The sequence below is a fragment of the Anopheles coustani genome (assembly GCF_943734705.1).
Source record: "Anopheles coustani chromosome X unlocalized genomic scaffold, idAnoCousDA_361_x.2 X_unloc_3, whole genome shotgun sequence".
Lineage (NCBI taxonomy): Eukaryota > Metazoa > Arthropoda > Insecta > Diptera > Culicidae > Anopheles > Anopheles coustani.
In genome coordinates, this window is record NW_026525137.1 from 180,292 (window position 1) to 207,446 (window position 27,155).

A 27,155-nucleotide genomic window follows, 5' to 3' on the forward strand; every position below is an offset into this window, starting at 1 on the left:
AAATTCAATTTTAGACAAACAAATGAAAACAGATTAAAAATCGTACGAACGAAAAAAAAGTCATGAGCGTTCAAAGATAGGCATTTTATAGGACGAAACAACGAAAATGCTCTTTTTCTGAAAAAACTTCCAACTTTAAACGTGAATATCTCGAAAACTAGAAGAGCTAAAAATACGCCCAGGAAACCAAAAGAAAGGAAATTCAATTTAAGACAAACAAGTGAAGACAGATTGAAAATCGTACAAACGAAAAAAAAGTTATGAGCGTTCAAAGATAGGCATTTTATAGGACGAAACAACGAAAATGCTCTTTTTCTGAAAAAACTTCCAACTTTAAACGTAAATATCTCGAAAACTAGAAGAGCTAAAAATACGCCCAGGGTACCAAAAGAAAGTAAATTCAATTTAAGTCAATCAAAAAAACAGATTAAAAATCGTACGAACGAAAAAAAGTTGTGAGCGTTCAAAGATAGGCATTTTATAGGACGAAACAATGAAAATGCTCTTTTTCTGAAAAAACTTCCAACTTTAAACGTGAATATCTCGAAAACTAGAACTGCTAAAAATACGCCCAGCGTACCAAAAGAAAGGAAATTCAATTTTAGTCAAACAAGTGAAGACAGATTAAAAATCGTAAGAACGAAAAAAAAGTTGTGAGCGTTTACAGATAGGCATTTTATAGGACGAAACAACGAAAATGCTCTTTTTCTGAAAAAACTTCCAACTTTAAACGTGAATATCTCCAAAACTAGAAGAGCTAAAAATACGCCCAGGGTACCAAAAGAAAGGAAATTCAATTTTACACAAACAAGTGAAGACAGATTAAAAGTCGTACGAACGAAAAAAAAGTTATGAGCGTTCAAAGATAGGCATTTTATAGGACGAAACAACGAAAATGCTCTTTTTCTGAAAAAACTTCCAACTTTAAACGTGAATATCTCGAAAACTAGAAGAGCTAAAAATACGCCCAGGGTACCAAAAGAAAGGAAATTCAATTTTACACAAACAAGTGAAGACAGATTAAAAGTCGTACGAACGAAAAAAAAGTTATGAGCGTTCAAAGATAGGCATTTTATAGGACGAAACAACGAAAATGCTCTTTTTCTGAAAAAACTTCCAACTTTAAACGTGAATATCTCGAAAACTAGAAGAGCTAAAAATACGCCCAGGGTACCAAAAGAAAGGAAATTCAATCTAAGACAAACAAATGAAGACAGATTAAAAATCGTACGAACGAAAAAAAAGTTATGAGCGTTCAAAGATAGGCATTTTATAGGACGAAACAACGAAAATGCTCTTTTTCTGAAAAAACTTCCAACTTTAAACGTGAATATCTCGAAAACTAGAAGAGCTAAAAATACGGCCAGGGTACCAAAAGAAAGGAAATTCAATTTTAGTCAATTAAATGAAGACAAATTCAAAATCGTACGAACGAAAAAAAAGTTATGAGCGTTCAAAGATAGGCATTTTATAGGACGAAACAACGAAAATGCTCTTTTTCTGAAAAAACTTCCAACTTTAACCGTGAATATCGCGAAAACTAGAAGAGCTAAAACTACGCCCAGGGTACCAAAAGAAAGGAAATTCAATTTTAGTCAAACAAGTGAAGACAGATTGAAAATCGTACGAACGACAAAAAAGTTATGAGCGTTCAAAAATAGGCATTTTATAGGACGAAACAACGAAAATGCTCTTTTTCTGAAAAAACTTCCAACTTTAAACGTGAATATCTCGAAAACTAGAAGAGCTAAAAATACGCCCAGGGTACCAAAAGAAAGGAAATTCAATTTTAGTCAAACAAGTGAAGACAGATTAAAAATCGTACGAACGAAAAAGAAGTTATGAGCGTTCCAAGATAGGCATTTTATAGGACGAAACAACGAAAATGCTCTTTTTCTGAAAAAACTTCCAACTTTAAACGTGAATATCTCGAAAACTAGAAGAGCTAAAAATACGCCCAGGGAACCAAAAGAAAAGAAATTCAATTTTAGTCAAACAAGTGAAGACAGATGAAAAATCGTAAGAACGAAAAAAAAGTTATGAGCGTTCAAAGATAGGCATTTTATAGGACGAAACAACGAAAATGCTCTTTTTCTGAAAAAACTTCCAACTTTAAACGTGAATATCTCGAAAACTAGAAGAGCTAAAAATACGCCCAGGGTACCAAAAGAAAGGAAATTCAATTTTAGTCAAACAAGTGAATACAGATTAAAAATCGTACAATCGGCAAAAAAGTTATAAGTGTTCAAAGATAGGCATTTTATAGGACGAAACAACGAAAATGTTCTTTTTCTGAAAAAACTTCCAACTTTAAACGTGAATATCTCGAAAACTAGAAAAGCTAAAAATATGCCCAGGGTACCAAAAGAAAGGAAATTCAATTTTAGACAAACAAGTGAAGAAAGATTTAAAATCGTACGAACGAAAAAAAAGTTATGAGCGTTCAAAGATAGGCATTTTATAGGACGAAACAACGAAAATGCTCTTTTTCTGAAAAAACTTCCAGCTTTAAACGTGAATATCTCGAAAACTAGAAGAGCTAAAACTACGTCCAGGGTACCAAAAGAAAGGAAATTCAATTTTAGTCAAACAAGTGAAGACAGATTAAAAATCGTACGAACGAAAACAAAGTTATGAGTGTTCAAAGATAGGCATTTTATAGGACGAAACAACGAAAATGCTCTTTTTCTGAAAAAACTTCCAACTTTAAACGTGAATATCTCGAAAACTAGAAGAGCTAAAAATACGCCCAGGGTACCAAAAGAAAGGAAATTCAATTTAAGACAAATAAATGGAGACAGATTAAAAATCGTAAGAACGAAAAAAAAGTTATGAGCGTTCAAAGATAGGCATTTTATAGGACGAAACAACGAAAATGCTCTTTTTCTGAAAAAACTTCCAACTTTAAACGTGAATATCTCGAAAACTAGAAGAGCTAAAAATACGCCCAGGGTACTAAAAAATGGAAATTCAATTTTAGTCAAACAAATGAAGACAGATTAAAAATCGTACGAACGAAAAAAAAGTTATGAGCGTTCAAAGATAGGCATTTTATAGGACGAAACAACGAAAATCCTCTTTTTCTGAAAAAACTTCCAACTTTAAACGTGAATATCTCGAAAACTAGAAGAGCTAAAAATACGCCCAGGGAACCAAAAGAAAAGAAATTCAATTTTAGTCAAACAAGTGAAGACAGATTAAAAATCGTAAGAACGAAAAAAAAGTTATGAGCGTTCAAAGATAGGCATTTTATATGACGAAACAACGCAAATGCTCTTTTTCTGAAAAAATTTCCAACTTTAAACGTGAATATCTCGAAAACTAGAAGAGCTAAAAATACGCCCAGGGAACCAAAAGAAAGGAAATTCAATTTTAGTCAAACAAGTGAATACAGATTAAAAATCGTACAATCGGCAAAAAAGTTATAAGTGTTCAAAGATAGGCATTTTATAGGACGAAACAACGAAAATGCTCTTTTTCTGAAAAAACTTCCAAATTTAAACGTAAATATCTGGAAAACTAGAAGAGCTAAAAATACGCCCAGGGTACCAAAAGAAAGGAAATTCAATTTTAGTCAAACAAGTGAAGGCAGATTAAAAATCGTACGAACGAAAAAAAAGTTATGAGCGTTCAAAGATAGGCATTTTATAGGACGAAACAACGAAAATGCTCTTTTTCTGAAAAAACTTCCAACTTTAAACGTGAATATCTCGAAAACTAGAAGAGCTAAAAATACGCCCAGGGTACCAAAAGAAAGGAAATTCAATTTTAGTCAAACAAAAAGGCGACAGATTAAAAATCGTACGAACGACAAAAAAGTCATGAGCGTTCTAAGATAGGCATTTTATAGGACGAAACAACGAAAATGCTCTTTTTCTGAAAAAACTTCCAACTTTAAACGTGAATATCTCGAAAACTAGAAGAGCTAAAAATGCGCCCAGGGTACCAAAAGAAAGGAAATTCAATTTTAGTCAAACAAAAAGGCGACAGATTAAAAATCGTACGAACGAAAAAAAAGTTATGAGCGTTCAAAGATACGCATTTTATAGGACGAAACAACGAAAATGCTCTTTTTCTGAAAAAACTTCCAACTTTAAACGTCAATATCTCGAAAACTAGAAGAGCTAAAAATACGCCAAGGGTACCAAAAGAAAGGAAATTCAATTTTAGACAAACAAGTGAAGACAGATTTTAAATCGTACGAACGAAAAACAAGTTATGAGCGTTCAAAGATAGGCATTTTATAGGACGAAACAACGAAAATGCCCTTTTTCTGAAAAAACTTCCAACTTTAAACGTAAATATCTCGAAAACTAGAAGAGCTAAAAATACGCCCAGGGTACCAAAAGAAGGGAAATTCAATTTTAGACAAACAAAAAGGCGACAGATTAAAAATCGTACGAACGACAAAAAAGTTATGAGCGTTCAAAGATAGGCATTTTATACAAAGGACGAAACAACGAAAATGCCCTTTTTCTGAAAAAACTTCCAACTTTAAACGTAAATATCTCGAAAACTAGAAGAGCTAAAAATATGCCCAGGGTACCAAAAGAAAGGAAATTCAATTTTAGTCAAACAAGTGAAGACAGATTAAAAATCGTAAGAACGAAAAAAAAGTTATGAGCGTTCTAAGATAGGCATTTTATAGGACGAAACAACGAAAATGCTCTTTTTCTGAAAAAACTTCCAACTTTAAACGTGAATATCTCGAAAACTAGAAGTGCTAAAAATACGCCCAGGGAACCAAAAGAAAGGAAATTCAATTTAAGTCAAACAAATGAAGACAGATTAAAAATCGTAAGAACGAAAAAAAAGTTATGAGCGTTCAAAGATACGCATTTTATAGGACGAAACAACGAAAATGCTCTTTTTCTGAAAAAACTTCCAACTTTAAACGTAAATATCTCGAAAACTAGAAGAGCTAAAAATACGCCCAGGGTACCAAAAGAAAGGAAATTCAATTTTAGTAAAACAAGTGAAGACAGATTTAAAATCGTACGAACGAAAAAAAAGTTATGAGCGTTCAAAGATAGGAATTTTATAGGACGAAACAACGAAAATGCTCTTTTTCTGAAAAAACTTTAAAATTTAAACGTGAACATCTCAAAAACTAGAAGAGCTAAAAATACGCCCAGGGTACCAAAAGAAAGGAAATTCAATTTTAGTCAAACAAGTGAAGACAGATTAAAAATCGTACGAACGACAAAAAAGTTATGAGCGTTCAAAGATAGGCATTTTATAGGACGAAACAACGAAAATGCTCTTTTTCTGAAAAAACTTCCAACTTTAAACGTGAATATCTCAAAAACTAGAAGAGCTTAAAATACGCCCAGGATACCAAAAGAAAGGAAATACAATTTAAGTCAAACAAGTGAAGACAGATTAAAAATCGTACGAACGAAAAAAAAGTTATGAGCGTTCAAAGATAGGCATTTTATAGGACGAAACAACGAAAATGCTCTTGTTACAAAGTAACACTGGCCGACGACTTTTAAACTAGATTGGTATCCACGCGGTAGTGGAATCGAGAAGTAAACAATAGTGACAGGCAGTGACAGGCAGGGTTTATAGAGTAAGAGAGGTCAAAGAAACACTCCTTAACTGCTTACCTTGGTTGGGCGAAATTTCGCCCGATCAAGATGCGCGCATGATGGCCCCGATGGGCATTTTGAAAATGAACCGGCCATCGCGAAACGGCCATCGCGATACGGAGAGTATAAATATAAGATACGAAGGGAAGCGGTCCCTTTTCCTGATTCGACTGTGAAGATAGCCCGAATAAACACCGCGTTTTTTAAAACGCTTGCAACACAAAGTAGCGTTGTTAATATACGGTTGGGGGCATCGTTCACATTTTTTAAAAAACGCGCGTAGTGGTTCCCGTTGAACGGGATAAGTAATAAGTGAACCCGCGAGTGTTTTCCGCCGAACGAGAGGTGATAAGTTCACGCGATTGAGTCGCGACTGCACCCAGGAACATTCGCCGTTCGAGGTAAACGCGATTGAGTCGCATAGTGACCAGAAGGATCATTCGCGGATCGAGTTACGAACCTACGTGATAAGTGATGTTCCGTCCAGTGGCCCCGCGCACCGAGGAGCTCGGTGGTACAGGGCAGGAGCAGCATCCGCCCGCCACCGAGAGGCCACCAAGCAGGAGAAGTGTGCAGCCGGCCACTTCGGACCCGTTGGCCAGCTCAACGATCATGCGGCCCGCCACGGAAAGGCCAACGTCAAGAGGGTCATCCGTGAGCGAAGTGGACGAGTTAGTGCGGAGAGCTCGGTACGCCAAGCGTGAGCTAACGGCCGTGATGAAGGAGCTTGGCGACATCGTCATTGACTCAGCGTCGTCTATCGCAGATGAGCTCGACGACGAATACAGAGCGATGGACGTTGAATGTGAAGATGCGCGCGCGCGAAGCGCGCCAGGCGAGCATGGCGGCATACTAGAGAAAGTGCGCCATCACGAACAGATCCGCCATCGCGGTTTAAGTGCTCCAGCCGCACACTCCGATGCAGTGCTGGAAGCGGAATTTAAACGGATCGACGAGCAGTACGAGCAACGAATGCTCGAAGAAAAACTGCGCGTCATTGAGGAGTGCGAAAAGCGTCGGCAGGAGGAAAAACGACGCCTACTTCACGCCTCACTCCGGCAGCCTACACGCGTCACTGCGAGGCAGCCGGAACCAGCAGTGAACGGAAGCCACTCCGAAAGCTTCGAGCTGCTGAACCAAAGCCAACTTTCGGCAAGACAGTGCACGAGCCGAGAGTTGCCAACGTTCTCCGGGGACCCGCAGGAGTGGTCGGTGTTTATCGCCAATTATAAGCACTCTACGGCCATCTGCGGGTACACCAATGAAGAGAACCTGCTTCGCCTTCAACGGTGCCTTAAAGGGAAGGCACGGGACGCCGTGGAAAGTTGCCTCTACCATCCGTCAAGCGTACCGGATGCAATCGACATCCTGACAGAGTGCTATGGCCGCCCGGAGCTCATTGTGGAGTCGTTGATGACCAAAATTCGACGGATGCCACCACCAAAGGACGACCGATTTGACACCCTGGTCGATTACGGTGTCGCGGTCAGGAACCTGTGTGCGGCGATGAAGAGCTGCGGTCTACAGGAGTATCTCAGCGGAGGATCGCTGTTGAACGAGTTGGTGGAGAAGCTGCCACCGACGGTGAGGCTGAACTGGTTTTACCAACGGAACATCAACGGGGGGGCAACACTGTTGGCCTTCAACGATTGGATGAAGGAGCTAGTCAGCGCAGCTTGCCAGGGTGTTAAGCCAATCTCCCGGGACTTACAACGCGAAGGCGGTGGTCGCTCAGGCCACCCGCGTAAGTACGCTAACGTGAACGTCCATATCTCAGGTCAGTCTGCAGAGCCCGTCACCGTGAATCATGGGGAACCCTGTTCCGTGTGTTCAGGGAAGTGTTCCAGTCTGGCAGAGTGCGGCAAATTTCTCGGCATGGACGTCAATTCGAGATGGCGGTACATCAAGACCCACGCCGTGTGCAGAACCTGTCTGAAGAAACATCCGCGTTTTTGTCGTGTGGATGTGTTGTGCGGTGTGAACGGGTGTAACCGACGGCACAACAAGCTGCTCCACGACGAGGATTTTGTACGACAACGCCAGTCAGGAAGAGCCGCCGAGAAAACGATGAGCTGCAACCTCCACGTTGGTCCGTATGATGGTGTGCTCCTCAAATACATCCCGGTGACGCTGCACGGAAAGGGCAGAACCATCAATACGCTCGCACTGTTGGATGACGGTTCGACGGCGACCTTTATGGACCACTCGTTGGTGGAAGAGCTGGGTCTTGTCGGACAACCCCGTCCGCTCTGTATCTCCTGGACGGGAAACCAAGGACGTCGAGAGGAGCAATCGGTTGAAGTGTCACTGAAAATCTCCGGAGTTGAAAGTTCCGCAATTTTCGACCTTCACTCAGTACACACCGTTGCCAGCTTAAGTCTGAGGAAGCAGTCGGTTGCGCCCTCGGTCATAAGCGAGGAGTACGAGTACCTCAAGGGACTTCCGCTGCGTGGGTACACCGCCAAGGCTCCACGAATCCTTATTGGGGTCGACAACATTTTCGTTGGACAGGCGCTGAGAACCGTGGAACGAGAGCCGAACGAACCAGCCGCTTCAAAAACTCGTCTCGGTTGGGTGTTGTATGGGCCATACAAACAGCCCGCCTCTAAAGATGTAAAGATGGCATCGGTAAATGCCCACATCTGTCCGTGCAACAAAGAAAGAGATGATATAATAAACATGGCATTGAAACACTACTTTACGCTAGAGTCACTTGGGATATATCGACCGACTACAAGTTTACGTTCGCGGGATGAGGAACGCGCGCTGATGTTGCTTGGAACCAGCGTTCACTTAAAGGATAATCGCTATGAGGCTGGTCTGCTGTGGAAGAACGAGGATGTTAAGTTGCCTGATAGCCGAGCAATGGCCCTAAAGCGACACGAGTGTCTCGAAAGAAAATTGCGAAGAGATCCCGACCTGGCTAAAGCAATGCACAACAAGATCGTGGAGTACGAGCAGAAAGGGTACGTCAGAAAGCTCACTCCCGAGGAGCAGGTTACTCGAACGCCAAACGACTGGTACCTGCCGATCTTCCCGGTGACCAATCCGAATAAGCCTGGGAAGATTCGAGTAGTGTTCGATGCGGCGGCAAAGGCGAACTGAGTAAGCCTAAACTCCATGCTACTCACCGGCCCGGACCAATTGGTGAGTCTACTCATGGTCCTGTTTAAGTTCAGAGAGTACAAGGTGGCAGTGACGGGAAATATCCGCGAGATGTTCTTCCAGGTAGACATGAACCCTCGCGACCAGCGCAGCCAAATGTTCTTATGGAACGACGGGAAACTCGGTAGCGACCCACAGCATTACGTACTAAAAGTGATGACATTCGGTGCCGCGTGTTCACCCAGCACCGCACATTACGTCAAGAACATAAATGCGGAAAGGTTCGAGGCTACACTACCCAAAGCTGTGGAGTGTATAAAGTACGAGCATTACGTGGACGACATGCTCGCGAGCGTAGAAACAGAGCAAGAAGCCATAAATCTAGCCCGTGACGTCCAGTATATACACTCCCAAGGCGGGTTTGAGATACGGAATTGGCTGTCCAATTCCACCACGGTGAAAATGTTGTTGAATGGCAACGAGAACAACGGAGTGGACATTCCTGTCGAGAGCGAAATGTCGACGGAAAAGGTCCTTGGAATGTGGTGGAACACAGCGACGGACGTGTTCACGTTTAAAATATCCCCGAGGTACGATCCACGAGTGCTGCTTGGTGAGCGAGCACCTACGAAGAGGATAGTACTAAAAACGCTTATGGCAATTTATGATCCCTTGAGGCTAATAGGAAACTTCCTCATGTATCTGAAGATACTTCTACAGGAGTTTTGGCGCGCTAAGAGCCCATGGGATGACGAGGTTATCGGACACCTCGCCGTTAAGTGGCAAATCTGGGTAACCGCGTTGCCCAATGTTCAAAGAGTCAGCGTCCCAAGGTGTTATCGGAGTAAGACGACGGCCAACGCAGAAAGAGTAGAGCTCCACATGTTCTGCGACGCCAGTGAAAATGGGGCATCAGCCGTCGCCTACCTACGATTCGAGGAAAACGGTGTGATCGAGTGCGCCCTAGTAGGCTCAAAGACGAAGGTGGCCCCTATTACGTTCGTTTCCATCCCACGACTCGAACTTCAGGCCGCAGTCATAGGTGCCCGCTTAGCAGAGACGATACAGTTATCCCACCGAATTGCTATAACTCACCGATTCCTCTGGACGGATTCGCGCACCGTTATGAGTTGGTTGCTATCCGACCATCGCCGATACAGCCAGTTCGTGGCAGTTAGGGTCAGTGAGCTACTAGATACTACAAACCCGGAAAAGTGGAACTGGCTATCTACACGGCTCAACGTAGCGGATGAAGGAACAAAATGGCAAAAGCCACCAGACCTCAGCCCCTCGAGTAGGTGGTTCCGTGGGCCTGATTTCCTATGGGAACCAAAGGATCAGTGGCCCATAGTCGAACAAAAACCCGGAGAGACAAGCGAGGAGATTCGACATAGCCTGCTACATCACACGGTCACGACGCCAAATATCGAGTTCACCAGATTCTCAAAGTGGCAACGGCTACTAAGGGCGGTAGCTTATGTATACCGCTTTTTGGGAAATTGCAGGAAGGGCATAGCCAAAGAGCATAAGCAACTTGATAGCCTGACGCATGAAGAGCTGGAGCGTGCAGAAAACGCAATTTATCGAGATGTACAAAGATCTGAGTATGCCGACGAGATACATGTACTCAGCAGTAAAGAATGTGTGAAGCATCCTTGGAAGCGACCACTGCAGAAATCGAGCCCGCTGTATAAGCTAAGCCCGATGCTGGATGTGAATGGAGTGCTACGCATCAAAGGCAGGATCGAGAAATGTGTATGGGTCGGCGAGGATACCAAGCGCCCCATAATTCTCCCCCGACGGCACTACGTCACTGAACTGCTGATTAACAGTTACCACAGCAAGTACAAGCACGCCAATCACCAAACAGTCGTCAATGAGGTCCGCCTTAAGTATCACATCCCGCAGCTCAAGGCCACGTACAACCAGGTAAGGCACCGATGCCAATACTGCAAGGTAAAGTGTGCGCTCCCTCAAAACCCCGCAATGGGAAATCTGCCGCCCCAGCGACTAGCAGCATTTCAGCGACCGTTCTCGTACACCGGAATTGACTACTTCGGTCCGATGCTAGTCGCAGTGGGGAGAAGAGCTGAAAAACGGTGGGGAGTCATATTTACGTGCCTGACAACGCGAGGGATCCACATCGAAATCGCACATAGCCTCTCCACAGATTCCTGCATATTTGCGATCCGCAACTTTATCACGAGGAAGGGAATGCCTCTCGAGTTCATCAGTGATCGAGGCACAAACTTCGTAGGAGCCTCACGTGAGCTACGGGAAGCGATGGCAGCAGTGGATCAAGAGCGCCTGATGACAGAATTCGTCCAACCTACAACGAAATGGATTTTAAATCCACCTGCTGCGCCACATTTCGGAGGATCATGGGAACGACTGGTACAATCAATTAAGAAAACGCTTACCAAACTGGCCCTTCCACATAACCCGTCCGACGAGCTGCTACGAGCTAGTTTGAGTGAAGTGGAGTTGATTGTAAACTCGCGACCGTTGACAGACGTACCAGTTGAAGATGAAGCCGAAGCCCCACTAACTCCCAATCACTTCATTTTAGGGAGTTCCAACGGTAGTAAACCAGCAGTGCCATTTGACGACTCGCCGCCGTCGCTCCGGAGGTCATGGAAGTCAGCACAACAGTTCGCAGATCTTTTCTGGAAAAGATGGGTTACCGAGTACTTACCCCATCTGACGAGGAGGACTAAATGGCACAAATCCACTAAACCAATTGAGGAGGGAGACTTAGTCCTCGTAGCGGATACAAACAACCCTCGGAACTGCTGGCCACGGGGGCACGTGATAAAAACATACCGATCCGCGGATGGGCAAGTACGACGCGTGCAAGTTAAAACTTTGAGCGGAATAATCGAACGGCCGGCCGTAAATATCGCTGTGTTAGATGTCGGCCAGAAACAGGGGTAGGCCACTTCACGTAGCATACCGGTGGGGAGAATGTTACAAAGTAACACTGGCCGACGACTTTTAAACTAGATTGGTATCCACGCGGTAGTGGAATCGAGAAGTAAACAATAGTGACAGGCAGTGACAGGCAGGGCTTATAGAGTAAGAGAGGTCAAAGAAACACTCCTTAACTGCTTACCTTGGTTGGGCGAAATTTCGCCCGATCAAGATGCGCGCATGATGGCCCCGATGGGCATTTTGAAAATGAACCGGCCATCGCGAAACGGCCATCGCGATACGGAGAGTATAAATATAAGATACGAAGGGAAGCGGTCCCTTTTCTTGATTCGACTGTGAAGATAGCCCGAATAAACACCGCTTTTTTTAAAACGCTTGCAACACAAAGTAGCGTTGTTAATATACGGTTGGGGGCATCGTTCACAGCTCTTTTTCTGAAAAAACTTCCAACTTTAAACGTGAATATCTCAAAAACTAGAAGAGCTAAAAATACGCCCAGGATACCAAAAGAAAGGAAATACAATTTAAGTCAAACAAGTGAAGACAGATTAAAAATCGTACGAACGAAAAAAAAGTTATGAGCGTTCAAAGATAGGCATTTTATAGGACGAAACAACGAAAATGCTCTTTTTCTGAAAAAACTTCCAACTTTAAACGTGAATATCTCGAAAACTAGAAAGGCTAAAAAATACGCCAAGGGTACCAAAAGAAAGGAAATTCAATTTTAAACAAACAAGTGAAGACAGATTTTAAATCGTACGAACAAAAAACAAGTTATGAGCGTTCAAAGATAGGCATTTTATAGGACGAAACAACGAAAATGCCCTTTTTCTGAAAAAACTTCCAACTTTAAACGTGAATATCTAAAAAACTAGAAGAGCTAAAAATACGCCCAGGATACCAAAAGAAAGGAAATACAATTTAAGTCAAACAAGTGAAGACAGATTAAAAATCGTACGAACGAAAAAAAAGTCATGGGCGTTCAAAGATAGGCATTTTATAGGACGAAACAACGAAAATGCTCTTTTTCTGAAAAAATTTCCAACTTTAAACGTAAATATCTCGAAAACTAGAAGTGCTAAAAATACGCTCAGGGTACCAAAAGAAAGGAAATTCAATTTTAGACAAACAAATGAAGTCAGATTAAAAATCGTACGAACGACAAAAAAGTTATGAGCGTTCAAAGATAGGCATTTTATAGGACGAAACAACGAAAATGCTCTTTTTCTGAAAAAACTTCCAACTTTAAACGTGAATATCTCGAAAACTAGAAGAGCTAAAAATACGCCCAGGGTACCAAAAGAAAGGAAATTCAATTTTAGTCAATCTAATGAAAACAGATTAAAAATCGTACGAACGAAAAAAAGTTGTGAGCGTTCAAAGATAGGCATTTTATAGGACGAAACAATGAAAATGCTCTTTTTCTGAAAAAACTTCCAACTTTAAACGTGGATATCTCGAAAACTAGAACTGCTAAAAATACGCCCAGGGTACCAAAAGAAAGGAAATTCAATTTTAGTCAAACAAGTGAAGACAGATTAAAAATCGTACGAACGAAAAAAAAGTTATGAGCGTTCTAAGATGGGCATTTTATAGGACGAAACAACGAAAATGCTCTTTTTCTGAAAAAAACTTCCAACTTTAAACGTAAATATCTCGAAAACTAGAAGAGCTAAAAATACGCCCAGGGTACCAAAAGAAAGGAAATTCAATTTTAGACAAACAAAAGAAAACAGATTAAAAATCGTACGAACGAAAACAAAGTTATGAGCGTTCTAAGATAGGAATTTTATAGGACGAAACAACGAAAATGCTCTTTTTCTGAAAAAACTTCCAACTTTAAACGTGAATATCTCAAAAAATAGAAGAGCTAAAAATACGCCCAGGATACCAAAAGAAAGGAAATACAATTTAAGTCAAACAAGTGAAGACAGATTAAAAATCGTACGAACGAAAAAAAAGTTGTGAGCGTTCAAAGATAGGCATTTTATAGGACGAAACAATGAAAATGCTCTTTTTCTGAAAAAACTTCCAACTTTAAACGTGAATATCTCGAAAACTAGAAGTGCTAAAAATACGCCCAGGGTACCAAAGGAAAGGAAATTCAATTTTAGTCAAACAAAAAGGCGACAGATTAAAAATCGTACGAACGACAAAAAAGCTATGAGCGTTCTAAGATAGGCATTTTATAGGACGAAACAACGAAAATGTTCTTTTTCTGAAAAAACTTCCAACTTTAAACGTGAATATCTCGAAAACTAGAAGTGCTAAAAATACGCCCAGGGTACCAAAAGAAAGGAAATTCAATTTAAGTCAAACAAATGAAGACAGATTAAAAATCGTACGAACGAAAAAAAAGTCATGAGTGTTCAAAGATAGGCATTTTATAGGACGAAACAACGAAAATGCTCTTTTTCTGAAAAAACTTCCAACTTTAAACGTGAATATCTCGAAAACTAGAAGAGCTAAAAATACGCCCAGGGTACCAAAAGAAAGGAAATTCAATTTTTGTCAAACAAGTGAAGACAGATTAAAAATCGTACGAACGACAAGAAAGTTATAAGTATTCAAAGATAGGCATTTTATAGGACGAAACAACGAAAATGCTCTTTTTCTGAAAAAACTTCCAACTTTAAACGTGAATATCTCGAAAACTAGAACTGCTAAAAATACGCCCAGGGTACCAAAAGAAAGGAAATTCAATTTTAGTCAAACAAGTGAAGACAGATTAAAAATCGTACGAACGGAAAAAAAGTTATGAGCGTTCTAAGATGGGCATTTTATAGGACGAAACAACGAAAATGCTCTTTTTCTGAAAAAACTTCCAACTTTAAACGTGAATATCTCGAAAACTAGAAGAGCTAAAAATACGCCCAGGGTACCAAAAGAAAGGAAATTCAATTTTAGACAAACAAAAGAAAACAGATTAAAAATCGTACGAACGAAAACAAAGTTATGAGCGTTCTAAGATAGGAATTTTATAGGACGAAACAACGAAAATGCTCTTTTTCTGAAAAAACTTCCAACTTTAAACGTGAATATCTCAAAAACTAGAAGAGCTAAAAATACGCCCAGGATACCAAAAGAAAGGAAATACAATTTAAGTCAAACAAGTGAAGACAGATTAAAAATCGTACGAACGAAAAAAAAGTTGTGAGCGTTCAAAGATAGGCATTTTATAGGACGAAACAATGAAAATGCTCTTTTTCTGTAAAAACTTCCAACTTTAAACGTGAATATCTCGAAAACTAGAAGTGCTAAAAATACGCCCAGGGTACCAAAGGAAAGGAAATTCAATTTTAGTCAAACAAAAAGGCGACAGATTAAAAATCGTACGAACGACAAAAAAGCTATGAGCGTTCTAAGATAGGCATTTTATAGGACGAAACAACGAAAATGTTCTTTTTCTGAAAAAACTTCCAACTTTAAACGTGAATATCTCGAAAACTAGAAGTGCTAAAAATACGCCCAGGGTACCAAAAGAAAGGAAATTCAATTGAAGTCACACAAATGAAGACAGATTAAAAATCGTACGAACGACAAAAAAGTTGTGAGCGTTCAAAGATAGGCATTTTATAGGACGAAACAACGAAAATGCTCTTTTTCTGAAAAAACTTCCAACTTTAAACGTGAAGATCTCGAAAACTAGAAGAGCTAAAAATACGCCCAGGGTACCAAAAGAAAGGAAATTCAATTTTAGTCAATCTAATGAAAACAGATTAAAAATCGTACGAACGAAAAAAAGTTGTGAGCGTTCAAAGATAGGCATTTTATAGGACGAAACAATGAAAATGCTCTTTTTCTGAAAAAACTTCCAACTTTAAACGTGAATATCTCGAAAACTAGAACTGCTAAAAATACGCCCAGGGTACCAAAAGAAAGGAAATTCAATTTTAGTCAAACAAGTGAAGACAGATTAAAAATCGTACGAACGAAAAAAAAGTTATGAGCGTTCTAAGATGGGCATTTTATAGGACGAAACAACGAAAATGCTCTTTTTCTGAAAAAACTTCCAACTTTAAACGTGAATATCTCGAAAACTAGAAGAGCTAAAAATACGCCCAGGGTACCAAAAGAAAGGAAATTCAATTTTAGACAAACAAAAGAAAACAGATTAAAAATCGTACGAACGAAAACAAAGTTATGAGCGTTCAAAGATAGGAATTTTATAGGACGAAATAACGAAAATGCTCTTTTTCTGAAAAAACTTCCAACTTTAAACGTGAATATCTCGAAAATTAGAAGTGCTAAAAATACGCCCAGGGTACCAAAAGAAAGGAAATTCAATTTTAGACAAACAAGTGAAGACAGATTTTAAATCGTACGAACGAAAAACAAGTTATGATCGTTCAAAGATAGGCATTTTATAGGACGAAACAACGAAAATGCCCTTTTTCTGAAAAAACTTCCAAATTTAAACGTGAACATCTCAAAAACTAGAAGAGCTAAAAATACGCCCAGGGTACCAAAAGAAAGGAAATTCAATTTTAGTCAAACAAGTGAAGACAGATTAAAAATCGTACGAACGACAAAAAAGTTATGAGCGTTCAAAGATAGGCATTTTATAGGACGAAACAACGAAAATGCTCTTTTTCTGAAAAAACTTCCAACTTTAAACGTGAATATCTCAAAAACTAGAAGAGCTAAAAATACGCCCAGGATACCAAAAGAAAGGAAATTCAATTTTACACAAACAAGTGAAGACAGATTAAAAATCGTACGAACGAAAAAAAAGTTATGAGCGTTCAAAGATAGGCATTTTATAGGACGAAACAACGAAAATGCTCTTTTTCTGAAAAAACTTCCAACTTTAAACGTGAATATCTCGAAAACTAGAAGAGCTAAAAATACGCCAAGGGTACCAAAAGAAAGGATTTTCAATTTTAGACAAACAAGTGAAGACAGATTTTAAATCGTACGAACGAAAAACAAGTTATGATCGTTCAAAGATAGGCATTTTATAGGACGAAACAACGAAAATGCCCTTTTTCTGAAAAAACTTCCAACTTTAAACGTAAATATCTCGAAAACTAGAAGAGCTAAAAATACGCCCAGGGTACCAAAAGAAAGGAAATTCAATTTTAGACAAACAAAAGAAAACAGATTAAAAATCGTACGAACGAAAAAAAAGTCATGAGTGTTCAAAGATAGGCATTTTATAGGACGAAACAACGAAAATGCTCTTTTTCTGAAAAAATTTCCAACTTTAAACGTGAATATCTCGAAAACTAGAAGTGCTAAAAATACGCTCAGGGTACCAAAAGAAAGGAAATTCAATTTTAGACAAACAAATGAAGTCAGATTAAAAATCGTATGAACGACAAAAAAGTTATGAGCGTTCAAAGATAGGCATTTTATAGGACGAAACAACGAAAATGCTCTTTTTCTGAAAAAACTTCCAACTTTAATCGTGAATATCTCGAAAACTAGAAGTGCCAAAAATACGCCCAGGGTACCAAAAGAAAGGAAATTCAATTTTAGTCAAACAAGTGAAGACAGATTAAAAATCGTACGAACGACAAAAAAGTTATGAGCGTTCAAAAATAGGCATTTTATAGGACGAAACAACGAAAATGCTCTTTTTCTGAAAAAACTTTCAACTTTAAACGTGAATATCTCGAAAACTAGAAGAGCTAAACATACGCCCAGGGTACCAAAAGAAAGGAAATTCAATTTTAGTCAAACAAAAGAAGACAGATTAAAAATCGTAAGAACGAAAACAAAGTTATGAGCGTTCAAAGATAGGCATTTTATAGGACGAAACAACGAAAATGCTCTTTTTCTGAAAAAACTTCCAACTTTAATCGTGAATATCTCGAAAACTAGAAGTGCCAAAAATACGCCCAGGGTACCAAAAGAAAGGAAATTCAATTTTAGTCAAACGAGTGAAGACAGATTAAAAATCGTACGAACGACAAAAAAGTTATGAGCGTTCAAAAATAGGCATTTTATAGGACGAAACAACGAAAATGCTCTTTTTCTGAAAAAACTTCCAACTTTAACCGTGAATATCGCGAAAACTAGAAGAGCTAAAACTACGCCCAGGGTACCAAAAGAAAGGAAATTCAATTTTAGTCAAACAAGTGAAGACAGATTAAAAATCGTAAGAACGAAAACAAAGTTATGAGCGTTCAAAGATAGGCCTTTATAGGACGAAACAACGAAAATGCTCTTTTTCTGAAAAAACTTCCAACTTTAAACGTGAATATCTCGAAAACTAGAAGAGCTAAAAATATGCCCAGGGTACCAAAAGAAAGGAAATTCAATTTTAGTCAAACAAAAAGGCGACAGATTTAAAATCGTACGAACGAAAAAAAAGTTATGAGCGTTCAAAGATAGGCATTTTATAGGACGAAACAACGAAAATGCTCTTTTTCTGAAAAAACTTCCAGCTTTAAACGTGAATATCTCGAAAACCAGAAGAGCTAAAACTACGTCCAGGCTACCAAAAGAAAGGAAATTCAATTTTAGTCAAACAAGTGAAAACAGATTAAAAATCGTACGAACGAAAACAAAGTTATGAGTGTTCAAAGATAGGCATTTTATAGGACGAAACAACGAAAATGCTCTTTTTCTGAAAAAACTTCCAACTTTAAACGTGAATATCTCGAAAACTAGAAGTGCTAAAAATACGCCCAGGGTACCAAAAGAAAGGAAATTCAATTTTAGTCAATCTAATGAAAACAGATTAAAAATCGTACGAACGAAAAAAAGTTGTGAGCGTTCAAAGATAGGCATTTTATAGGACGGAACAACGAAAATGCTCTTTTTCTGAAAAAATTTCCAACTTTAAACGTGAATATCTCGAAAACTAGAAGAGCTAAAAATATGCCCAGGGTACCAAAAGAAAGGAAATTCAATTTTAGTCAAACAAAAAGGCGACAGATTTAAAATCGTACGAACGAAAAAAAAGTTATGAGCGTTCAAAGATAGGCATTTTATAGGACGAAACAACGAAAATGCTCTTTTTCTGAAAAAACTTCCAGCTTTAAACGTGAATATCTCGAAAACCAGAAGAGCTAAAACTACGCCCAGGGTACCAAAAGAAAGGAAATTCAATTTTAGTCAAACAAGTGAAGACAGATTTTAAATCGTACGAACGAAAAGTAAGTTATGAGCGTTCAAAGATAGGCATTTTATAGGACGAAACAACGAAAATGCCCTTTTTCTGAAAAAACTTCCAACTTTAAACGTAAATATCTCGAAAACTAGAAGAGCTAAAAATACGCCCAGGGTACCAAAAGAAAGGAAATTCAATTTTAGACAAACAAAAGAAAACAGATTAAAAATCGTACGAACGAAAAAAAAGTCATGAGCGTTCAAAGATAGGCATTTTATAGGACGGAACAACGAAAATGCTCTTTTTCTGAAAAAATTTCCAACTTTAAACGTGAATATCTCGAAAACTAGAAGTGCTAAAAATACGCTCAGGGTACCAAAAGAAAGGAAATTCAATTTTGAACAAACAAATGAAGTCAGATTAAAAATCGTACGAACGACAAAAAAGTTACGAGCGTTCAAAGATAGGCATTTTATAGGACGAAACAACGAAAATGCTCTTTTTCTGAAAAAACTTCCAACTTTAAACGTGAATATCTCGAAAACTAGAAGAGCTAAAAATACGCCCAGGGTACCAAAAGAAAGGAAATTCAATTTTAGTCAATCTAATGAAAACAGATTAAAAATCGTACGAACGAAAAAAAGTTGTGAGCGTTCAAAGATAGGCATTTTATAGGACGAAACAATGAAAATGCTCTTTTTCTGAAAAAACTTCCAACTTTAAACGTGAATATCTCGAAAACTAGAACTGCTAAAAATACGCCCAGCGTACCAAAAGAAAGGAAATTCAATTTTAGTCAAACAAGTGAAGACAGATTAAAAATCGTACGAACGAAAAAAAAGTTGTGAGCGTTCACAGATAGGCATTTTATAGGACGAAACAACGAAAATGCTCTTTTTCTGAAAAAACTTCCAACTTTAAACGTGAATATCTCGAAAACTAGAAGAGCTAAAAATACGCCCAGGGTACCAAAAGAAAGGAAATTCAATTCTTGTCAAACATGTGAAGACAGATTATAAATCGTACGAACGAAAAAAAAGTTATGAGCGTTCAAAGATAGGCATTTTATAGGACGAAACAACGAAAATGCTCTTTTTCTGAAAAAACTTCCAACTTTAAACGTGAATATCTCGAAAACTAGAAGAGCTAAAAATACGCCTAGGGTACCAAAAGAAAGGAAATTCAATTTTAGTCAAACAAATGAAGACAGATTAAAAATCGTACGAACGAAAAAAAAGTTATGAGCGTTCAAAGATAGGCATTTTATAGGACGAAACAACGAAAATGCACTTTTTCTGAAAAAACTTCCAACTTTAAACGTGAATATCTCGAAAACTAGAAGAGCTAAAAATACGCCCAGGGTACCAAAAGAAAGGAAATTCAATTTTAGTCAATTAAGTGAAGACAAATTAAAAATCGTACGAACGAAAAAAAAGTTATGAGCGTTCAAAGATAGGCATTTTATAGGACGAAACAACGAAAATGCTCTTTTTCTGAAAAAACTTCCAACTTTAACCGTGAATATCGCGAAAACTAGAAGAGCTAAAACTACGCCCAGGGTACCAAAAGAAAGGAAATTCAATTTTAGTCAAACAAGTGAAGACAGATTAAAAATCGTACGAACGACAAAAAAGTTATGAGCGTTCAAAAATAGGCATTTTATAGGACGAAACAACGAAAATGCTCTTTTCTGAAAAAACTTCCAGCTTTAAACGTGAATATCTCGAAAACTAGAAGAGCTAAAACTACGTCCAGGGTACCAAAAGTAAGGAAATTCAATTTTAGTGAAACAAGTGAAAACAGATTTAAAATCGTACGAACGAAAACAAAGTTATGAGTGTTCAAAGATAGGCATTTTATAGGACGAAACAACGAAAATGCTCTTTTTCTGAAAAAACTTCCAACTTTAAACGTGAATATCTCGAAAACTAGAAGAGCTAAAAATACGCCCAGGGTACCAAAAGAAAGGAAATTCAATTCTTGTCAAACATGTGAAGACAGATTAAAAATCGTACGAACGAAAAACAAGTTATGAGCGTTCAAAGATAGGCATTTTATAGGACGAAACAACGAAAATGCTCTTTTTCTGAAAAAACTTCCAACTTTAAACGTGAATATCTCGAAAACTAGAAGAGCTAAACATACGCCCAGGGTACCAAAAGAAAGGAAATTCAATTTTAGTCAAACAAGAGAAGACAGATTAAAAATCGTAAGAACGAAAACAAAGTTATGAGCGTTCAAAGATAGGCCTTCATAGGACGAAACAACGAAAATGCTCTTTTTCTGAAAAAACTTCCAACTTTAAACGTGAATATCTCGAAAACTAGAAGAGCTAAAAATACGCCCAGGGTACCAAAAGAAACGAAATTCAATTTTAGTCAAACAAGTGAAGACAGATTAAAAATCGTACAAACGGCAAAAAAGTTATAAGTGTTCAAAGATAGGCATTTTATAGGACGAAACAACGAAAATGCTCTTTTTCTGAAAAAACTTCCAACTTTAAACGTGAATATCTCGAAAACTAGAAGAGCTAAAAATACGCCCAGGGTACCAAAAGAAAGAAAATTCAATTTTAGTCAAACAATTGAGGACAGATTAAAAATCGTACGAACGACAAAAAAGTTATGAGCGTTCTAAGATAGGCATTTTATAGGACGAAACAACGAAAATGCTCTTTTTCTGAAAAAACTTCCAACTTTAAACGTGAATATCTCGAAAACTAGAAGTGCTAAAAATACGCCCAGGGTACCAAAAGAAAGGAAATTCAATTTTAGTCAAACAAAAAGGCAACAGATTAAAAATCGTACGAACGAAAAAAAAGTTATGAGCGTTCAAAGATAGGCATTTTATAGGACGAAACAACGAAAATGCTCTTTTTCTGAAAAAACTTCCAACTTTAAACGTGAATATCTCGAAAACTAGAAGTGCTAAAAATACGCCCAGGGAACCAAAAGAAAGGAAATTCAATTTTAGTCAAACAAATGAAGACAGATTAAAAATCGTAAGAACGAAAAAAAAGTTATGAGCGTTCAAAGATAGGCATTTTATAGGACGAAACAACGAAAATGCTCTTTTTCTGAAAAAACTTCCAAATTTAAACGTGAACATCTCGAAAACTAGAAGAGCTAAAAATACGCCCAGAGTACCAAAAGAAAGGAAATTCAATTTTAGTCAAACAAGTGAAGACAGATTAAAAATCGTACGAACGACAAAAAAGTTATGAGCGTTCAAAGATAGGCATTTTATAGGACGAAACAACGAAAATGCTCTTTTTCTGAAAAAACTTCCAACTTTAAACGTGAATATCTCAAAAACTAGAAGAGCTAAAAATACGCCCAGGATACCAAAAGAAAGGAAATACAATTTAAGTCAAACAAGTGAAGACAGATTAAAAATCGTACGAACGAAAAAAAAGTTATGAGCGTTCAAAGATAGGCATTTTATAGGACGAAACAACGAAAATGCTCTTTTTCTGAAAAAACTTCCAACTTTAAACGTGAATATCTCGAAAACTAGAAGAGCTAAAAATACGCCCAGGGTACCAAAAGAAAGGAAATTCAATTTTAAACAAACAAGTGAAGACAGATTTAAAATCGTACGAACGACAAAAAAGTTATGAGCGTTCAAAGATAGGCATTTTATAGGACGAAACAACGAAAATGCTCTTTTTCTGAAAAAACTTCCAACTTTAAACGTAAATATCTCGAAAACTAGAAGAGCTAAAAATACGCCCAGGGTACCAAAAGAAAGGAAATTCAATTTTAGTCAAACAAGTGAAGACAGATTAAAAATCGTACGAACGACAAAAAAGTTATGAGCGTTCAAAGATAGGCATTTTATAGGACGAAACAACGAAAATGCTCTTTTTCTGAAAAAACTTCCAACTTTAAACGTGAATATCTCAAAAACTAGAAGAGCTAAAAATACGCCCAGGATACCAAAAGAAAGGAAATACAATTTAAGTCAAACAAGTGAAGACAGATTAAAAATCGTACGAACGAAAAAAAAGTTAAGAGCGTTCAAAGATAGGCATTTTATAGGACGAAACAACGAAAATGCTCTTTTTCTGAAAAAACTTCCAACTTTAAACGTGAATATCTCGAAAACTAGAAGAGCTAAAAATACGCCCAGGGTACCAAAAGAAAGGAAATTCAATTCTAGTCAAACAAGTGAAGACAGATTAAAAATCGTAGGAGCGAAAAAAAAGTTATGAGCGTTCAAAGATAGGCATTTTATAGGACGAAACAACGAAAATGCTCTTTTTCTGAAAAAACTTCCAACTTTAAACGTGAATATCTCGAAAACTAGAACTGCTAAAAATACGCCCAGCGTACCAAAAGAAAGGAAATTCAATTTTAGTCAAACAAGTGAAGACAGATTAAAAATCGTACGAACGAAAAAAAAGTTATGAGCGTTCAAAGATAGGCATTTTATAGGACGAAACAACGAAAATGCTCTTTTTCTGAAAAAACTTCCAACTTTAAACGTGAATATCTCGAAAACTAGAAGAGCTAAAAATACGCCCAGGGTACCAAAAGAAAGGAAATTCAATTCTAGTCAAACAAGTGAAGACAGATTAAAAATCGTACGAACGAAAAAAAAGTTGTGAGAGTTCACAGATAGGCATTTTATAGGACGAAACAACGAAAATGCTCTTTTTCTGAAAAAACTTCCAACTTTAAACGTGAATATCTCGAAAACTAGAAGAGCTAAAAATACGCCCAGGGTACCAAAAGAAAGGAAATTCAATTCTAGTCAAACAAGTGAAGACAGATTAAAAATCGTACGAACGAAAAAAAAGTTATGAGCGTTCAAAGATAGGCATTTTATAGGACGAAACAACGAAAATGCTCTTTTTCTGAAAAAACTTCCAACTTTAAACGTGAATATCTCGAAAACTAGAAGAGCTAAAAATACGCCCAGGGTACCAAAACAAAGGAAATTCAATTCTAGTCAAACAAGTGAAGACAGATTAAAAATCGTACGAACGAAAAAAAAGTTATGAGCGTTCAAAGATAGGCATTTTATAGGACGAAACAACGAAAATGCTCTTTTTCTGAAAAAACTTCCAACTTTAAACGTGAATATCTCGAAAACTAGAAGTGCTAAAAATACGCCCAGGGTACCAAAAGAAAGGAAATTCAATTCTAGTCAAACAAGTGAAGACAGATTAAAAACCGTACGAACGAAAAAAAAGTTATGAGCGTTCAAAGATAGGCATTTTATAGGACGAAACAACGAAAATGCTCTTTTTCTGAAAAAACTTCCAACTTTAAACGTGAATATCTCGAAAACTAGAACTGCTAAAAATACGCCCAGCGTACCAAAAGAAAGGAAATTCAATTTTAAACAAACAAATGAAGAAAGATTAAAAATCGTACGAACGAAAAAAAAGTTATGAGCGTTCAAAGATAGGCATTTTATAGGACGAAACAACGAAAATGCTCTTTTTCTGAAAAAACTTCCAACTTTAAACGTGAATATCTCGAAAACTAGAAGAGCTAAAAATACGCCCAGGGTACCAGAAGAAAGGAAATTCAATTTTAGTCAATTAGGTGAAGACAAATTAAAAATCGTACGAACGACAAAAAAGTTATGAGCGTTCAAAGATAGGCATTTTATAGGACGAAACAACGAAAATGCTCTTTTTCTGAAAAAACTTTCAACTTTAAACGTGAATATCTCGAAAACTAGAAGAGCTAAAAATACGATCAGGGTACCAAAAAATGGAAATTCAATTTTAGTCAAACAAATGAAGACAGATTAAAAATCGTAAGAACGAAAAAAAAGTTATGAGCGTTCAAAGATAGGCATTTTACAGCGTTTTACATCTCACCTAGCAACCGGGGCAGTATATGTAGAACATCAAGAATGATAGCCTACTGCAGAGTATTTGATGTAGAATAGCAAAACCCACAAGTGGCAACACAAACCGGTAAGTAGAATATCCATCACTTTCTAGGATCTACCAGGATGAAAGTTGTCGCGTGGATGTTCGAAGTAGGCACGACCAGTCGAGGGGTGCAGGTAAAAGTAGGGGAAAATCGCTTTCCGGTCGAAAACATACTTTTGCGAGGATTGTTGTGATTCGCGCTCGTTTTCTGATGCGAAAAAGCGATCATAGCCTACCTTATCCTGTACCTTTCAACTGGTCGTCTCTACTTCGAACATCCATGAGACAACTTTCATTCTGGTAGATCCTAGAAAGTGATGGATATTCTACTTACCGGTTTATGTTGCCACTTGTGGGTTTTGCTATTCTACATCAAATACTCTGCAGTAGGCTATCATTCTTGATGTTCTACATATACTGCCCCGGTTGCTAGGTGAGATGTAAAACGCTGTATAGGACGAAACAACGAAAATGCTCTTTTTCTGAAAAAACTTCCAACTTTAAACGTGAATATCTCGAAAACTAGAAGTGCTAAAAATACGCCCAGGGTACCAAAAGAAAGAAAATTCAATTTTAGTCAACCAAGTGAAGACAGATTTTAAATCGTACGAACGAAAAAAAAGTTATGAGCGTTCAAAGATAGGCATTTTATAGGACGAAACAACGAAAATGCTCTTTTTCTGAAAAAACTTCCAACTTTAAACGTGAATATCTCGAAAACTAGAAGAGCTAAAAATACGCCCAGGGTACCAAAAGAAAGGAAATTCAATTTTAGTCAAACAAGTGAAGACAGATTAAAAATCGTACGAACGAAAAAAAAGTTATGAGCGTTCAAAGATAGGCATTTTATCGGACGAAACAACGAAAATGCTCTTTTTCTGAAAAAACTTCCAACTTTAAACGTGAATATCTCGAAAACTAGAAGAGCTAAAACTACGCCCAGGGTACCAAAAGAAAGGAAATTCAATGTTAGTCAAACAAGTGAAGACAGATTAAAAATCGTACGAACGAAAAAAAAGTTATGAGCGTTCAAAGATAGGCATTTTATCGGACGAAACAACGAAAATGCTCTTTTTCTGAAAAAACTTCCAACTTTAAACGTGAATATCTCGAAAACTAGAAGAGCTAAAACTACGCCCAGGGTACCAAAAGAAAGGAAATTCAATGTTAGTCAAACAAGTCAAGACAGATTTAAAATCGTACGAACGACAAAAAAGTTATGAGCGTTCAAAGATAGGCATTTTATAGGACGAAACAACGAAAATGCACTTTTTCTGAAAAAACTTCCAACTTTAGACGTGAATATCTCGAAAACTAGAAGAGCTAAAAATACGCCCAGGATACCAAAAGAAAGGAAGTACAATTTTAGTCAAACAAGTGAAGACAGATTTAAAATCGTACGAACGACAAAAAAGTTATGAGCGTTCAAAGATAGGCATTTTATAGGACGAAACAACGAAAATGCTCTTTTTCTGAAAAAACTTCCAACTTTAAACGAGAATATCTCGAAAACTAGAAGTGCTAAAAATACGCCTAGGGTACCAAAAGAAAGGAAATTCAATTTAAGACAAACAAGTGAAGACTGATTTAAAATCGTACTAACGAAAAAAAAGTTATGAGCGTTCAAAGATAGGCATTTTATAGGACGAAACAACGAAAATGCTCTTTTTCTGAAAAAACTTCCAACTTTAAACGTGAATATCTCGGAAACCAGAAGTGCTAAAAATACGCCCAGGGTACCAAAAGAAAGGAAATTCAATTTTAGTCAAACAAGTGAAGACAGATTAAAAATCGTACGAACCACAAAAAAGTTATAAGTGTTCAAAGATAGGCATTTTATAGGACGAAACAACGAAAATGCTCTTTTTCTGAAAAAACTTCCAACTTTAAACGTGAATATCTCGAAAACTAGAAGAGCTAAAACTACGCCCAGGGTACCAAAAGAAAGGAAATTCAATTTTAGTCAAACAAGTGAAGACAGATTAAAAATCGTAGGAACGAAAAAAAAGTTATGAGCGTTCAAAGATAGGCATTTTATAGGACGAAACAACGAAAATGCTCTTTTTCTGAAAAAACTTCCAACTTTAAACGTGAATATCTCAAAAACTAGAAGAGCTAAAAATACGCCCAGGATACCAAAAGAAAGGAAGTACAATTTTAGTCAAACAAGTGAAGACAGATTTAAAATCGTACGAACGAAAAAAAAGTTATGAGCGTTCAAAGATAGGCATTTTATAGGACGAAACAACGAAAATGCTCTTTTTCTGAAAAAACTTCCAACTTTAAACGAGAATATCTCGAAAACTAGAAGAGCTAAAAATACGCCTAGGGTACCAAAAGAAAGGAAATTCAATTTAAGACAAACAAGTGAAGACAGATTTAAAATCGTACTAACGAAAAAAAAGTTATGAGCGTTCAAAGATAGGCATTTTATAGGACGAAACAACGAAAATGCTCTTTTTCTGAAAAAACTTCCAACTTTAAACGTGAATATCTCGGAAACCAGAAGTGCTAAAAATACGCCCAGGGTACCAAAAGAAAGGAAATTCAATTTTAGTCAAACAAGTGAAGACAG

At 37.6% G+C, this 27,155-nt stretch overlaps 2 protein-coding genes across 2 annotated transcripts in view; both read left to right on the top strand.

Annotated features, from left to right (window-relative positions):
- Positions 1-6,065: 6,065 nt before the first annotated feature.
- On the top strand, positions 6,066-8,696 carry LOC131270435 (uncharacterized). The gene has a single exon (XM_058272425.1). The coding sequence runs from the start codon at positions 6,066-6,068 to the stop codon at positions 8,694-8,696; it is 2,631 nt and encodes an 876-aa protein (XP_058128408.1).
- Positions 8,697-8,750: 54 nt separating this feature from the next.
- LOC131270436 (uncharacterized) overlaps positions 8,751-27,155 on the top strand; it is a 110,154-nt gene continuing 91,749 nt past the window's right edge. Inside the window, exon 1 of the mRNA XM_058272426.1 lies at positions 8,751-10,625. Within this exon, the coding sequence (XP_058128409.1) occupies positions 8,751-10,625 (1,875 nt within the window). The remainder of the gene's footprint in view (positions 10,626-27,155) is intronic.

Bases quoted from the DNA above. Each gene is read 5' to 3' on its own strand.
- LOC131270435 (XM_058272425.1), top strand. From the start codon at position 6,066: ATGTTCCGTCCAGTGGCCCCGCGCACCGAGGAGCTCGGTGGTACAGGG.